Genomic DNA, 14,512 nt, shown 5'->3' with positions numbered 1-14,512 from the left:
TTAAAGGAGTTGGATCCCACATGGTCAACCATTGGGTTCAAATTTTGACACTGGTGGCTTGAAAAACATACTAAGACGATGCATATGCCCAAAATGGCAAAAAATGAAGAAATGTAGGAGTAGGGATTGCAGCATCACCATGGCCCATGGGCAGGCAGGGGTGTTTCTTCATCTCTCTCTCTCTAGTGAACATACATGACCTCTGGCAAAATATTTAAAAAGAGAGATAGAGGGACCAGCAGATGGCATAGTGGTATGTCTCTGGACTCCCACATGGCCAACCGCAGTTCAAGTCCCGGACCTGAAGGCTTGAAACTCATGGCAGGCACAAGGTGCATAAGTGTCCAAAATCCCAAGAGGAGAATGCTCCCATCATGAATACACTGTAAATTGGTTCAGAGATATCACTATATGCATTATCATCCTCTGGTAATTTTTCATTTTTGTGCGCCTTAAATGTTTTGCTTCTTTCTTTTCCCCCTTGATTCCCTCGGTCACACCCTCTCCTATTTCCCACTCTCCTCCCACACTGGCTTTGAAGCGCTATTTTGCCATTTGAGATATGTTCTATCACTTATCTAAACAATGTCTTTGTTAATAAAATGGAATAATGACTCCTAGCATCCAGGATGGTTCTAAGAACTGAATAATAGCAATGTTTGCACTTAGCAAGTTCTTAAAATATGGTAGCTATTTTATTTGTCCAAATACGTCAGAATTATTTTAAATATACTATTTTTAGAAGCAGTAAAAGATACTGAGGAAAAAAAGCCAAAAGGAAAAAAAAATCATTCTTGCTCTCCATGATGCTACCCACTAAAATAAAAACAATTAAAAAATATTTGCTTAGCTGTTTACAAGAGCTTGTGCAAGGTGCTATGAAGAAAGGGCTGCTCAAGTGCACACAGTGTCCTTCCTCACAGGGCAGTCACCAAACTTTTCTTCTAAGTGACTAGGTAGTAAGCATTTTTTAGAATGATTTTTAAACATTTTTTATTTCATTTTCTCTTTACATTCAATCATCACATTATTTACCTTACAAAGTGGATATTTCAACATGTGAACATTTCTCCCTAGTCCAGTTGATAAAACTATAAAAGTATCTTCAACAGATAATACCACATTTCTTTGTCCCATCAATGCTTTGCCTCTCTACTTTTCTTCTAAATGTCCTTCCTCAGACTCTACTCTTTCACACACACTGTATCTGGTATTTACATCCATTTATTGTGTTTCTATAACCTTTAGTCAATCAGTTTCAGTCATAGAGTGCAGACATTTGGTATATATTAAGCATTTTAGGCTTTGTAGGCTGGTAGACATTAGTTGCAGAGATTCACATTTGCCATTGTAATATGGAAGCAGCCATAGGTCATATATAAAAGACAAGATACTAGGCATGGCTATATTCCAATCAAACTTTATTTACAAAAACAGAAAGTGGGGCCCAGCAGGTGCGTGGTGGTTAAGGCACTGGACTTCCACATGGCAGATCACAGTTTGAGTCCCAGACCCAGGCCAGGAAGCTTGAAAATCACACCAGGCACATGTGTGTGCCTTCCCAAAATCCCAAGAGGAGAATAGAGGAGAAAGGATGGTGGTGTAGCCATCCCTCTTAGCTTGCGCAGGGTAATTTCTCACTTTTCATCTTTATGTTCTCTCTGACAAGAGCATGTGCCTTATGGCAAAAAAACTTACAAACAAACAAGCAAACCAACAGAAAAGGGGCCCAATTTTGCCCATGAGCCAAACTTTGTCATAGGGAATATCCTGGTTTAGAAGTACAACACAAGGCCATCACACAATTGCTGTCCAGGAGCCCAGGAAAGGATTCATGAATTGCACAGGGATTTTTATTTTGAGAATATGTTATGTTACCATGCAATACACTAGGAAACATCTCTCTTTCTCTCTCTCTTCTTTTTTTTTTGTAATCTTTAGTCACAACTAGAAATGATTACCCCCACTTTTATAAATGAGAATACTGAGTTTCAGAGAGTTTAATTTTCAAAGAGAGATTCAAAGTAATTTAGGAAATCAAAAAAGTGGACATTACATAGAAATGGAAGATTAATAAAGTCTATTCTAGTTATTATTTAAATAATTTTAAGGACTTAAACAGATTCAAAGAAACCTCTATTGTCAAGAAATAACTCTCAACAATGGGAACTGTGGACCATATTTCAATCAACTAGGGGGCATTAAATTGGTAAGGACACATAACATGAGAGTCACATTATAGGGCTGACCACACTAGCAGCATTACTTGGCTATGTAACTTGGACTCTGAAAGGTAAAATGGAGTGGAACCATTGGGATTTTGTTTTGTTTTGTTCTGATTTTATTTTTGGTGTGTGCACTCACCAGAGTCAGAGAGAAAGAGAGAGGAAAATCACCACCTGGGTTGGGGGGGGAGGTTGGATGGATGGCCATACCACAATTCTTTCTCCTCCATTCTCCTCTCAGGATCTTGGGCATATACACACAAGTGCCCCGTGTGATTTTCAAGTCACCGGTCTGGGACTCCAGGTGCTGAGTCAGCCATGTGGGATCCAGTGCCTTAACCACACTACCTGCTGGCTCCACCATAGAAGATTTTTTTTGTTTGCTTTGTCTTGTACTCTTCATATGTTTGTTTCTCTTTTTATGTATAAATTATATATAAATCAGAAAAACTAACCTACTTATATAAAATGAAAAAGTAATTTCAAGTGGAAATTTGAACACTATGTTTTGACGTTAAAAAATACCCAGGTTTGGGAACCAGCAGTTAGCGTAATGGCTATGTCGCTGGACTCCCACGTAGTCGACCGCGGTTCGTGTCCCGGACCCGGTGGATTAAAAAACTCACCCCGGGCGCGTGTGCGTGCGTGCCCAAGATCCCGAGAGGAGAATGGAGGAGAAGGGATTGCGGCGTGACCATCCCCCCTGGGGGGTGATTTCTCGCTTTCTGTCTCTATGTCTCTCTCTGTCTGTCTGGCAAGCACACGCGCCCTACAGTGAAAATCTCTCCCCAAAAAAAAAATACCCAGGTTCAATTCCTGGCTTTACTATTTATTAACCTATGGACCCTATAATTTCATCTGTAGAGTCAAACTAATGACAATTCCTATCTCAGAAATACAGAAGATTTAAATAAGATAAGGCTAAGTATCATATTTCTGAATCACTCAAAAGGTAACAGCTAAATCTGCTGCTATTTAAAGCAGTGATAAGAAAATGAAGAGGATGGAAAGGCAGAAAATGAGAAAGAGGAGAAACTGGAGGATAAAAGCAAGTAGCTTTCTAGGAAATTAACACCCTAGTTGTAAGATGATGAGAGTGTGAAATACAAATATGTAGTTGAAAAAATTCCCTTAACGCATCTTTCTCTTTACAAGCAATGTGTTTGTAGGCTGTATTTTATATCACATTTATTTCCGTTTTTGTTGTTATATTATCTCTCTTTAAAATCTGCCAATCATTCTCTCTCATATATACATATGAACGAGGTAGATAGACAGATATTCACACAAATATGTGTGTATGTTTGTACAAATGTGTTGCTAATGACAAAAGGCTTTCTTCTGTGACGGAATGCTTGGCTTTAACCATCATGCCTTACTGAGGCCCAGCTCTCATCTATTCAGCCTTCCAAGTAGGCCTACCTTAAGTGATATCCAATACCCCATTTCTTCTTTAAAAATAAGGAAGAGCCTGCACACTTCAACATCCCTTTGGAAAGAAACACTTTCCTGTCTGAAAAGAAAGAAGCAAAGAAGGAAGTTTGTTAAGAAGTGTCCCAATCATTTCCAAGACAGGTAATTGTCTGTACAACCAAAATCTAATACAGGAGCTTCTGTAGTTTCAAATACAGGATTTAATAAGGACTCAGGAGCCAGCAAGTGGGTTAGGGGCTGGACTCCCACATGACTGACTGCGGTGTGAGTGCCAGAACCGGTGGCTTAAAGCCCATGCCAAATGTATGTGCATGCATGCCCAAATTCCTGAGAGGACAATGGAGAAGGGATTGCGGCATGGTCATCACCCATAGGGGGTTATTCTCACATTCTGTCTCTCTGTCTTTCTCGCTGTCTCTCTGGCAAGTACACACATCCTTCAACAAAAATCTCTCAAAAAAACTCAATTAAATAGAAACATTTTAATCTTATTTATGTGCCTTAGGCCAGTGTTTTGATATCCGACCTATCGGAGAAATTAAATTATGTGGGTATACTCTCTAATATAACCATGATATTATAATATTTTAGTGGATTAAAGATTAAGATTATTTCAATACCGCAGGTTGATTTACCTCAATTCTGAGTGAAAGGATTACTACTTTAGAATATAGGCTCCAGTTACTTTGTAATAAATGAGTTTTCTGGCAGATCAGGTGCCTATGCATTCAAATGCTAGAAAACTCTTCAAGATGCACTGAAATGATTGAGATTAAAATGTTTGGGCCCTATTTATATCACAACCCAGCTGTTCAGATTACCAGATAACAAAATATATCTGTTCGGAATACCAATCCATACATTTCAAATCTCTTAGAGACCTCATCAGAACACTTGAAGGAAACCAATAATTACCAGCCAGGATGTCAGCTTCATCCATGAACTGAGTACTGAAGAGGATCACACAGTCTGTTTTACGTTCTTTCAAAAAGTTCCACACTCGGTGTCTTGAAAAGGGATCTAATCCAGCAGTTGGTTCATCCAACAGGAAAATCTACAGTGAGATGTACACAGAAGAGTTTTTTAACTTAAATGAGGATCTATCATCAACCATGTAGAAACTGTACAATTTATATATAAAAGGTTATTGCAATTAGGATTTTGTTTTTCTATTTAATGTTCCAATTTGCATATATTTTATTACACCTGTCCTTTGCAAATAAAATGTCTGAACTGGTAACACAAATTTTTCTATAGAGTGTGTGCGCTCGCCGAGAAAAACAGAGAGACAAAAAGCGAGAAATCACTCCCCCGGGGGGATGGCCACGCCACAATCCCTTCTCCGTTCTCCTCTCAGGATCTTGGGCATGCACGCACATGTGCCTGGCATGAGTTTAAGCCATTGGGTTCAGGACTCGAATCATGGTCTACTACATGGGAGTCCAGCAATATAGCTATTACACCAACTGCTGGTCCCCAAATTTTATTTTTTCAATAGATTTTGCCTTAGGATTCATGCACTTGCTGGAGACACAGAGAGAGACAGAAATAGTGAGAGGAAAAGTGACAAATAACCTCCTAAGGGGGGATGGCCACTCCACAATCCCTTTCATTAGATTTTTTTCCTCCTCCATTCTTTTACTGGAATATTGGGCATACATGCACATGCACCTGGTGTGCTTTTCAAGCCACCAGGTCCAGGACTCCAACTGTGGTCAGCCACGTGGGAGGCCAGTGATGTAACCACTATGCCACCTGTTGGCCCCATACAAATTTCACCTTTTAAAGTTTTAAATTTACAAGCAAATTTAGTCAGATTTACCTGAGGATCTCCTAAAATGGCAATCCCAAAAGTTAGTTTTCTTTTCTGTCCACCACTTAAGTTTTGAGCAATGACATCCTGAATGTTTTTCATTTCCAATTCCAGCAAAACTTTTTGTATCTAACCAAAAGACAACACTTGTGTTATACATCAAGATTTCGTTAGTTTCTTTTGAAATGTATAAATACGAGTCTGCAGAGTGTAATGGTTCAAAGTAGAGGCACTGGCACATCAGTCCACATTAAATAGCTACCCAATCTTGGTCAAGTCATGTGCTCTGTTGGAACTCAGTCCTGCGTGTACAAAATAGGAATAATCACAGCACCTACTTCACAGAGTTGTTGTAAGAAATAAATGAGTTACTCTATTTCAAGTAAAGGATATGCTTGGCACATTGTAAATTATACACAGATGTTAGCTCTTACATAAATTGTCCAATATTTACATAATGATTTGGGCATAGATAATTTAATTAAAAAATCAAAACTCACTGCAAATGGATTCAACAATCTCATTTCGATGAACACACAGTTCTAACATATTTACAGACCTCTTCATCCACTTCCTGTGGCAAAATCCCCTTTATTTTAGCAAAGAGTCTGAGGTTTTCTTTCACGGTAAGGAAGTCGAACTGCACATTATATTGTGGACAAACTCCAGTGAGCTTGCTGATATTTTCTAGGTCGACTGTTTCTGAAAATTTATTATTATAGATGGAGACTGAACCTAGAACAAAGTTTAAAAGATAATATAAGAATAATGTATAAATGGAGATATTTTGAAAATAAAATCATTGCTAATTAACTTTCATATATAGAAGTGTAGCTTCAAGGTTAATGCAATTCAGGTGTTAGAAACTTCTATTTTAGTTGCACGGTATATTGAAAAAAGAAGTCTCATTTGCAGCTTTTCTTATAAAATGTAGTCTCTTTATCTACTCCTCACACAAGGCTTGGCTATACACTCAATGCATGGGTCCTTAGCAAATGTGTATAAGCAGAGGCTTCTACCCTGTGATTTGTCCTCTCTTGCTGCTGGGATCATGGAGACCAGCAGGTGAAGGATCCCAGACTATCCTCTTAGAAGATGAATGTCCATGTAGGAAGCGAGGGGGAATTGCTTTAACTGAAGTCCCAGGTATGTGAATGAGGCGTTGTTAAATCATCCAGCCCCAGTCCTTCAGTCCAGAACAGAAAAATTGCCCATTCGATAATAAAATATTTTTATGCTAAGCCACTAAGTTTAGGGATGCTTGTCATGCTGCAAAAACTTACAGCTATACATTATAATGCCAAATATCAATAGTAATAAATGATCATAAAAATATTTATTATGAAAGACCCAAATTTCATACAAATCAATTAAATATGACATACTTTTATAGAATAATACTGTAGATAAAATTTCAATTTTTTTTCACTAGGCATCTGTGTTTATGATTAATAATCAGAGAGATTTTCTATTAATAGCTGATTTGTTTGCCAACCTGACTTTTGAAAAAAATTCTTACCTTTGGTGGGAATAGACATCCCACTAAGAATGTTTAACAATGTTGATTTTCCAGCTCCACTGTGACCAAGAACTGCAGTGATTTGACCTTCATATATGTCAAATGCCAGATCTAGGAAGAAGAAAAGAAAGGTAAGGACAGGATAAAGAAGGGAGGAAACCAGGTAGGGAAGAAGAAAGGAGAACTATTGTGGGACACAGATATGGTTTATTTTCTGTGGATGTGGATGAGGATGTGTATAGTATTCTCAACTGGTCTGGACTGAGGTGTATATCATGCTGAGTAAAGTCTCGTTACAATCTAAATTATGTATAGCAATTGAATATATAAATAATAATAATAAAGAAAAAAGAGTACAAATAAAATTCTATTATGAAGCTAATGAACTATTATTTTACTTCTTTGAATGATTGTATTGTTAAATTCAAAAGAAAACATTTTAAAATCCCCTTTGTTAGCCTATTTTTAAAAATATCTCTTTTTTGAGGAACAGCAGATGGCATAATAGTTACGTCACTGAGCTCTCACGTAGTTGACCTGAGTTCGAGTCCTGGATCTGGTGGCTTGAAACTCATGTTGGGTGTGTGTGCATGCATAGCCAAAATCCCAAGAGGAGAATGAAGGAGAAGGGATTGCAGTGTGGTCACTCCTCTGGGGGTGACCTCTTGCTTTCTATCTCTCTGTCTTTCTCTGACTCTCTGGTGAATGCACACACCCTATAGCAAAAATATCTCCTAAAAAAAGAATTTTTTTTTTTTAAATTTTGAAAGAACTTTGTTTAAATGATTGAAACATCCCTCATACTTCTAAGTTCATTGATACTACCTGGCATATGGTAGATGGGTGTTGATATTAATGGGATAAAGAATAGATCAATAGTGAATTTTTATATGGCTGAAATTCTTTGAAGTGACCTTCTACACAAAAAGATAAGATATAATATTTACCAATAACTTCAGTATTACAGAAGAAAAACTTGAGTTTTTAAGAAAAAAAAATCATGATATATCCTTAGATTACCTCAGTTTTACACAGTCCTGATTTTCAATACATAAAATTCTAAAACATAATAATTTTCTTCTAACTTTTATAAAGTAGAAATGATGTGTTGGGAGATAAACTTTATCATGTGGATCAAATAAACTCTTTTAAAAATCTGAAATATCAACACTAATTGCTCACAAAGAACAAAACAAATTAAAATTAGAAAATCAATGTCAATATAATAATTAAATATTTATTTGTTTACCTTTCAAAGCTTCTATTTTATCTAGTTTTCCTTTATATTCTTTTGTGACATTTCTGATTCTGAAATTAAAAAAAGAAGATCCTTTAAGGTGATAGTTGTCTTCAGTTTATAATTCCGAGTACAGTTGACAGAATTGGATGACTCTCATCTTTGGGGACTTTATGCGAATGCAGTCAGGGTTTATTGGCAGCACCAGCTAGAACACTGCTTGCCGACCGTGGTTACCCATCGACATCGCCTGAGGAGCTTTCAAAGTTGATGTGTGCTTAAAACTTATCCATCAGTGTTCTGATACCACGGATGGAGTGTGACCTACCATGGGTCATAGAGACAGGATCGTCTCTGAACTGTGAGCTAAAGTAGCCAGAGTCAGAGATAAACTGGATAGCCCCTACTTAGAGGCTCTTCGAAAACCCCTGGTGACGTCTTTGGTTCTCTTGAGCCAAGGTCTCCAAAGACTCATTCAGAAGTGGAGTAAGGAAGAGGGAGGACACATTTTAATAGTGACACATCCTATGGGGTTCACCTGAGCTTATCATATCTGCACCACTTAGTTGCTCTGCTACCTTAACCAATGTACTTATTCCAGGTACATTTCAGCTTTCACAACCTGAAAACCTGCGGTGCTTTAGGATAAAATAAGGAGCACAATACAGGGTGAGATTCAAGAGGGTAAATAAGATATTTCATCTTGCCTGCACAGGTCTCTCTCTATATATCTACCTATATATCTTTTATAAATAAATATAAGGTGATAATAATTATTATGGCAAAGAGAGGAATCAAATGAACATATGTTGGGTGCTATTACACATCTGGGATCCCAGGCACTTATTTTGCATGGCTTTATTCTACCAGGTAACTGTGTAATCCATAAGCCAAATCAAATTGATGTTTATTTATATTTCTTATTTTTTCACCTACTATTCATGAGACAATTCAGGCTCAATTCATATTAACCTTTTTATTAGATTTTTTAAAATGTCTGTTTCATTTCTTTTTATTTATTTATTTATTTTTTGTAGAGGTTTTTGCTATAGGGTGCGTGTGCTCGCCAGACAGACAAAGAGAGACATGGAGACAGAAAGCTGTTTCATTTCTTTTTAACATCATTCATAGCACTTATGCTATGGTGAAGTGCCAAAGAAACAAGAAAAAAAAAAAAAAAAAGAACACACAAAGACATCGAATAGAGCTTTTTCTTTGCTCTGAGTTGTGATGTTGGAGGTTAATCCCAGATTAGGCTTAAAGATAAGTATGGAAGATAAACATGAAACAGGTCACAAAAAAAAAAAAAAAAAAGAAACAGATTCTTGAAGCTCAGCAGTCTGGAGTAATCTAAGACCATTCCAAGGGACTGACGTGTTCTGCTCACCAGTAGCTGAGAAAGATTTGCACAGTCATGAACCGTGAGGAGTTTCTTACTGTTTTCTTATGTGAAAATGAAAGTTATCAGCCAGCACTGAGCAAAATGGACATTTTGTTCTCACACAGGATGTAAATGCACATGATTCTCACTGCCACAAGCTCCTGAATTCCTTTTGTGCCCATCTTTAGGTTTTAACCCTTCTTCTCTACTCTTTCATCTTCTTTTAAAAGACAATAAATAGTAGAGGAAAGAGAAGTGTAAAAGAACTGAGAGATAAAATAAGGGGCATAACACAGGGTGAGATTTAAGAAACTCCTGGAAAAATAGAGTTAAATTGAGTGTATTTTGGCGGAAGAAATTTTTGGAAGTTTTTTCATAATGCACATTTTCCATGAACTTTCTAGAGACCTCTTACAACCTCTTACAAATGAAGAGGGCACAGAATAAATAAGACCAGGCAAGTGAATGAGGAACGATAAGGATGGAGAAGAGAAACAACGGAGAAAAGACTGAGAATCCAGGTAAGGGTTTTGTTGAACTATCTTCATTGCTGAAATCTAAGTTTTTATTTGATGTAAATGTCGACAATGTAAGACTGTCAGGAATTGGAAAATGAATTTTTCCTTAAACTTGAAGTGATGGACAGAGCACATTTGAGATTAGGTGGGAGATGGCTATGGAGCAGAAAAGAAAACTGCCTCATAGGCTGTTAGCTTCCCAGATTTTGACCTGTTCTCCATTTGCTTCCTTGTTACCTGATGGCTTCTTTTCCATGGAATTCTGGGGAAATTGGTTCAAAAGAGTCACTCGACGAGGGATCAGAATCTATTTCATCTTCAAGAACGACACGATCAGCCTTTTGTTGTCTTGACCAAAATGAGGACTTCAGGAAAAACAAGGGTGAATATTGACGGCCGTATTCATCTGTGTGACCAGGAGACAATAAAATATTGGGTCAATCACCGTGTTGAGGGAGACAATCACACTAACACAGCACGGCCATGCACGCTTCTTAGTGTTAAGGCTGAGCATGTGGTCAATGCAAGATAATAAACATGTTCCAACAGGTCTGGCTTCCTCAAGAAAAACATCCCCGGGCACCAGCAGGTGGCATGGTGATTAAGGCACTGGACTCCCACATGGCTGAAAATGGTTCAAGTCTCAGACCAGTGTCTTGAAATTCATGCTAGGCACATGTGCACGTGTGGCCAAAATTCTGAGAGAAGAATAGAGGAAAAGGGAGGGTCGTGGGCCATCCTTCCTGGGAAGTGATTTCTAACTTTCTCTCTCTCTGTCTCTTTCTGCCTTGTTCTGTCTTTCTCTAGTGAGTGTACATGCCCTGTGGCAAAATCTAAAAAATACCCAAAAAAAGGAGGAAGAAAAAGAGCTAGAGATAGGTGTTTTCTACAGGATCTCACTATGCCACAGTCCTCTTACCCCAACCTCTCTGTTGCCTAGGATACAGCAGTGCCTTGAATATTCAGGTCAGTCTGGGATGTGACCCTACACCTCCCATGTGACTTCAGCATCACACAGCAGAACCATATTTTCTGCACCACTGCAGCTGGGCAATGGGAAGAAGTTTAAGAATAGGGAAGATCTGTTGCTGAGTGAAGCAAGCCAAGCTATGAAAGAGAGAAATTGCCTGTCTCCACTTTACATATACTGAATGTCTATACTCTATGGTAGAGACTGAAAGACTGGAAAACATGAAAGTATTAAAAATTGTAATGGACACCAGAGACAAAGTGGAAAGAGAGTGTGAGAGGGGAAGAGCATAGGAAAGTTGGGGGGAAAATGGAGAGGTAAGACACTTGTAGGACACAGATAAGGTTTATTATCTGTTGACGAGGTTGTGTGTGGTGATCCCAACTGGCTGGAATGAAGTGTATATCATGCTGGGTGAACTCTCTTCACAATCTAAATGATGTGTAGTAATTTAGTGTATGAATAATAACAATAATAATAATAAATATACATGTACCCTGATTTCACCACTGATGAATTGAATCAGAATTTCTTCAGCTTGAGCAAGCTTAGTGTTTCTTTAAAACTCTCCACGCAGTTCTGAGGGGTAGTCAGGGCTCAGAACCATTGTGATAAATGGAGAAAATCAGCTATAAATGTCCACAATTCCGAGACCCACTTAGGAACTAGCTTTCTAGATACCTCTTTAAAAAAGAAACAAGCCATGCACTCAGAGTAATGTTCACAGACAAATAAAAATCAATTAATTAATTAAAAAGGAAGAAAATTTAGGCTTTAGTTCTGAGCAGTGAAAGTGGCAAGAGAGAAATGAAGAACTAATTTGGCCAGTGGTAACAACAGTCATTTCCCTCCTGTTGATAACACTAAGTCGTTCTTTTTTTTTTTTTTTTTTTGAGAGAGATTTTCGCTATAGGGCGCGTGTGCTCGCCAGACAGACAGAAAGAGACATAGAGACAGAAAGCGAGAAATCACCCCCTAGGGGGGATGGTCACGCCGCAATCCCTTCTCCTCCATTCTCCTCTCGGGATCTTGGGCACGCACGCACACGCGCCCGGCGTGAGTTTTAAGCCACCGGGTCCGGGACGTGAACCGCGGTCGACTACGTGGGAGTCCAGCGACATAGCCATTACGCTAACTGCTGGTTCCCAACACTAAGTCGTTCTTGAAATGTAGTAACAGGCATCTTAGGAGACCTGTTTTAGAAAAGAAAATGATTAAAATGATGTTTAATTTTCAATTGTACCCGCTACTCACTTGGCAAAACTTTTTCAAAGTAAATCATCAACACCAGGTAGAGGAAAGTGTCAAACGCCAACATGAAATGTGTTGCTATAATTAGATTTGAGCCCTCAGAAGGATGAGGAAGTGCATTAGAATTCGAATCATAGTCCAAGTGTAAAAGCTGAAAATCAAAAAGTAATTAGTTAAGGAAAATTAGGTTTATGATAAATTGTAAACAGTTAGGTTCCGTGTTACAATAAAATGCCTGCTTAATGCCTTATTCTGGGATAGAGAGTTAAAGGAGGAGATTGCCCGCTTCATGGGAAGGCATGGACACACAACCAACTATACTGCAATTTAATAACTCCTATGATAAAAATATATTCTAAGTGAAATTAAAGAATTAGGTAGAGGTAGGGAAGCCTGGGAGAAAAAAATGACATTTGGGTTCAAACTTGATTTGGGTTCAAAATTTTTACCAAACAGGGCACAGTGAAAATGTTTGGTGCTCCTCAACAATGACTGGATGAGGAGGAATTTGCTCTCTGGGAAAGAAACATTATTATAGTTAAGGAGAACCAGTGGAAAAGTGGGCTGGTCATTAATAGTCGGGTCAACTGCACCAACCCCTAGGTGCAGTGCATCAGGAGCCAGATCCCACATGGTCAACATGGCTTGAATGCATGAAAAAACACACTGGGCTCACGTGCATGGGTTTCCCAAACCCTGACGTGATGGAGAAATGGAAAAATAGGATGGAGGCATGACCATGTCCCATTGGGGAGGGGATGTGTTTGCTCTGTCTCTTGTCTCCCCCCGCCCAATCCCTGCCTTATCTCACAACACCCTTTGGCAATGAAGAAAAAAAAATAATATCCAAATTAAGAAGTGCTTTACAGTTAACATAGTTAACATAATTAATAATATTTTTTCTTTTTTTCTTTTTTTAAATATACCAGAAGGCCTGTGACCTCAACAGAGAGAAAGAGGGAAAGTGACAAAGCACCCCTCCCACCCCGATGGGTAATGGCCATGCTACAACCCCTTTTCCATCTCTCCCTCCTTTCAGAATTTTAGGCATGCTCACACACAGTCTGGTGTTTTTCAATCCTCTGGGTCCCAGACTCCAGCTGCACAGTTGGCCATGCAGGATCCATCCCCCTGAACCACCAACCCATGGACTGGCCTGACAATCATTTTAGTAAGCACTAAAAGCTTAAAAAAATGAATATTTAATGACTGGCATTAGCATTTCATTGGAACCAAGTTAAGGAAGAATACAATGAACAGAAAGGCATTTTTGGTACAAAAATATAATTTACTAATTACTGTACTTTTATTTTATAGTCATGTGTACTTTGCAGTTACTAAGTCAAAATAGAAGCTGAAATAGTTATTAGAATAAGATTTGCAGCATCAACTTCATGTTTAATTAACAGCCTATGGAAATAATTTAAATCATCTCTAAAGAACTGAATTAATATGCTAAATTTCTGCCCCCCCCTTTTCCTAATGCCTTGTTTTGCTAGGATAAATGCTTTCAAAGCTTTTAAACGTTCATCTTGGTAACCTAACAAGCATCTTTGCTGGAGTTTGAAACCATACAACAGTAAGCATGAAAATGACTACAACTACTGAATTTCAGAAAGAAACAATGTTTCAGAAATGTCTTTTATATACAATGATTGCTTCTCACCTGGCTTATTCCAAGCATAAAGGCAAACGGGCTAAATAAACTTAAAATCCATTCCAAAGATGCAGGAAGGTGCCTGTACAGTGCTGTGAATCCCAGACTTCCCCAGAAGAGAGTGAGAAGGAACACAACCAGGCCCGTGAGGAAAGATTTCTTTACCAAGACGCTCATTAAGAGAGTCAAAGCTATCTAAAAGGAAAGAAGATTTATTTGGTTTATATTTCTATGGGAATTATTAATAGCATAAAAATAACAAATTTAATATATAAAATTATAGACATTACTGTGAACTAACACAAGATGGTGGTCTACAAATTGTACTTAAAAATTGGCATTGCAGAGTACCACGAATTGTACCTATGGATTTTCCCATGCAAACTGAGAAAATAGAGAAAATAAAACAATTTACAAAAACATAATCAGAAACCAATACTTGTTTTTTAGTGATGGAGAGATTCTTAATTCACCGACTCACCAAAGACAATCCATAAAAGAGAAAGA

The 14,512-nt window shown here is 38.1% G+C and overlaps 1 protein-coding gene across 1 annotated transcript in view; it reads right to left on the bottom strand.

The window, feature by feature from the left end:
* The window catches only part of ABCA8 (ATP binding cassette subfamily A member 8), a 70,822-nt gene that overhangs the window by 40,265 nt on the left and 16,045 nt on the right, over positions 1-14,512 (bottom strand). Inside the window, 10 exon segments of the mRNA XM_006146739.3 lie at positions 3,648-3,738; positions 4,575-4,713; positions 5,482-5,601; positions 6,032-6,207; positions 6,992-7,102; positions 8,241-8,299; positions 10,365-10,533; positions 12,352-12,499; positions 14,015-14,200; positions 14,487-14,512. The exon segment at positions 14,487-14,512 is cut by the window's right edge and continues 31 nt beyond it. Coding sequence (XP_006146801.1) covers positions 3,648-3,738; positions 4,575-4,713; positions 5,482-5,601; positions 6,032-6,207; positions 6,992-7,102; positions 8,241-8,299; positions 10,365-10,533; positions 12,352-12,499; positions 14,015-14,200; positions 14,487-14,512 — 1,225 coding nt within the window.

The sequence above is a fragment of the Tupaia chinensis genome, unplaced genomic scaffold, assembly GCF_000334495.1.
Source record: "Tupaia chinensis unplaced genomic scaffold, TupChi_1.0 Scaffold000187_1, whole genome shotgun sequence".
NCBI lineage: Eukaryota > Metazoa > Chordata > Mammalia > Scandentia > Tupaiidae > Tupaia > Tupaia belangeri.
The sequence above is the reverse complement of the archived record's forward strand: the minus strand, read 5'-3'. Positions and strand labels throughout refer to the sequence as shown.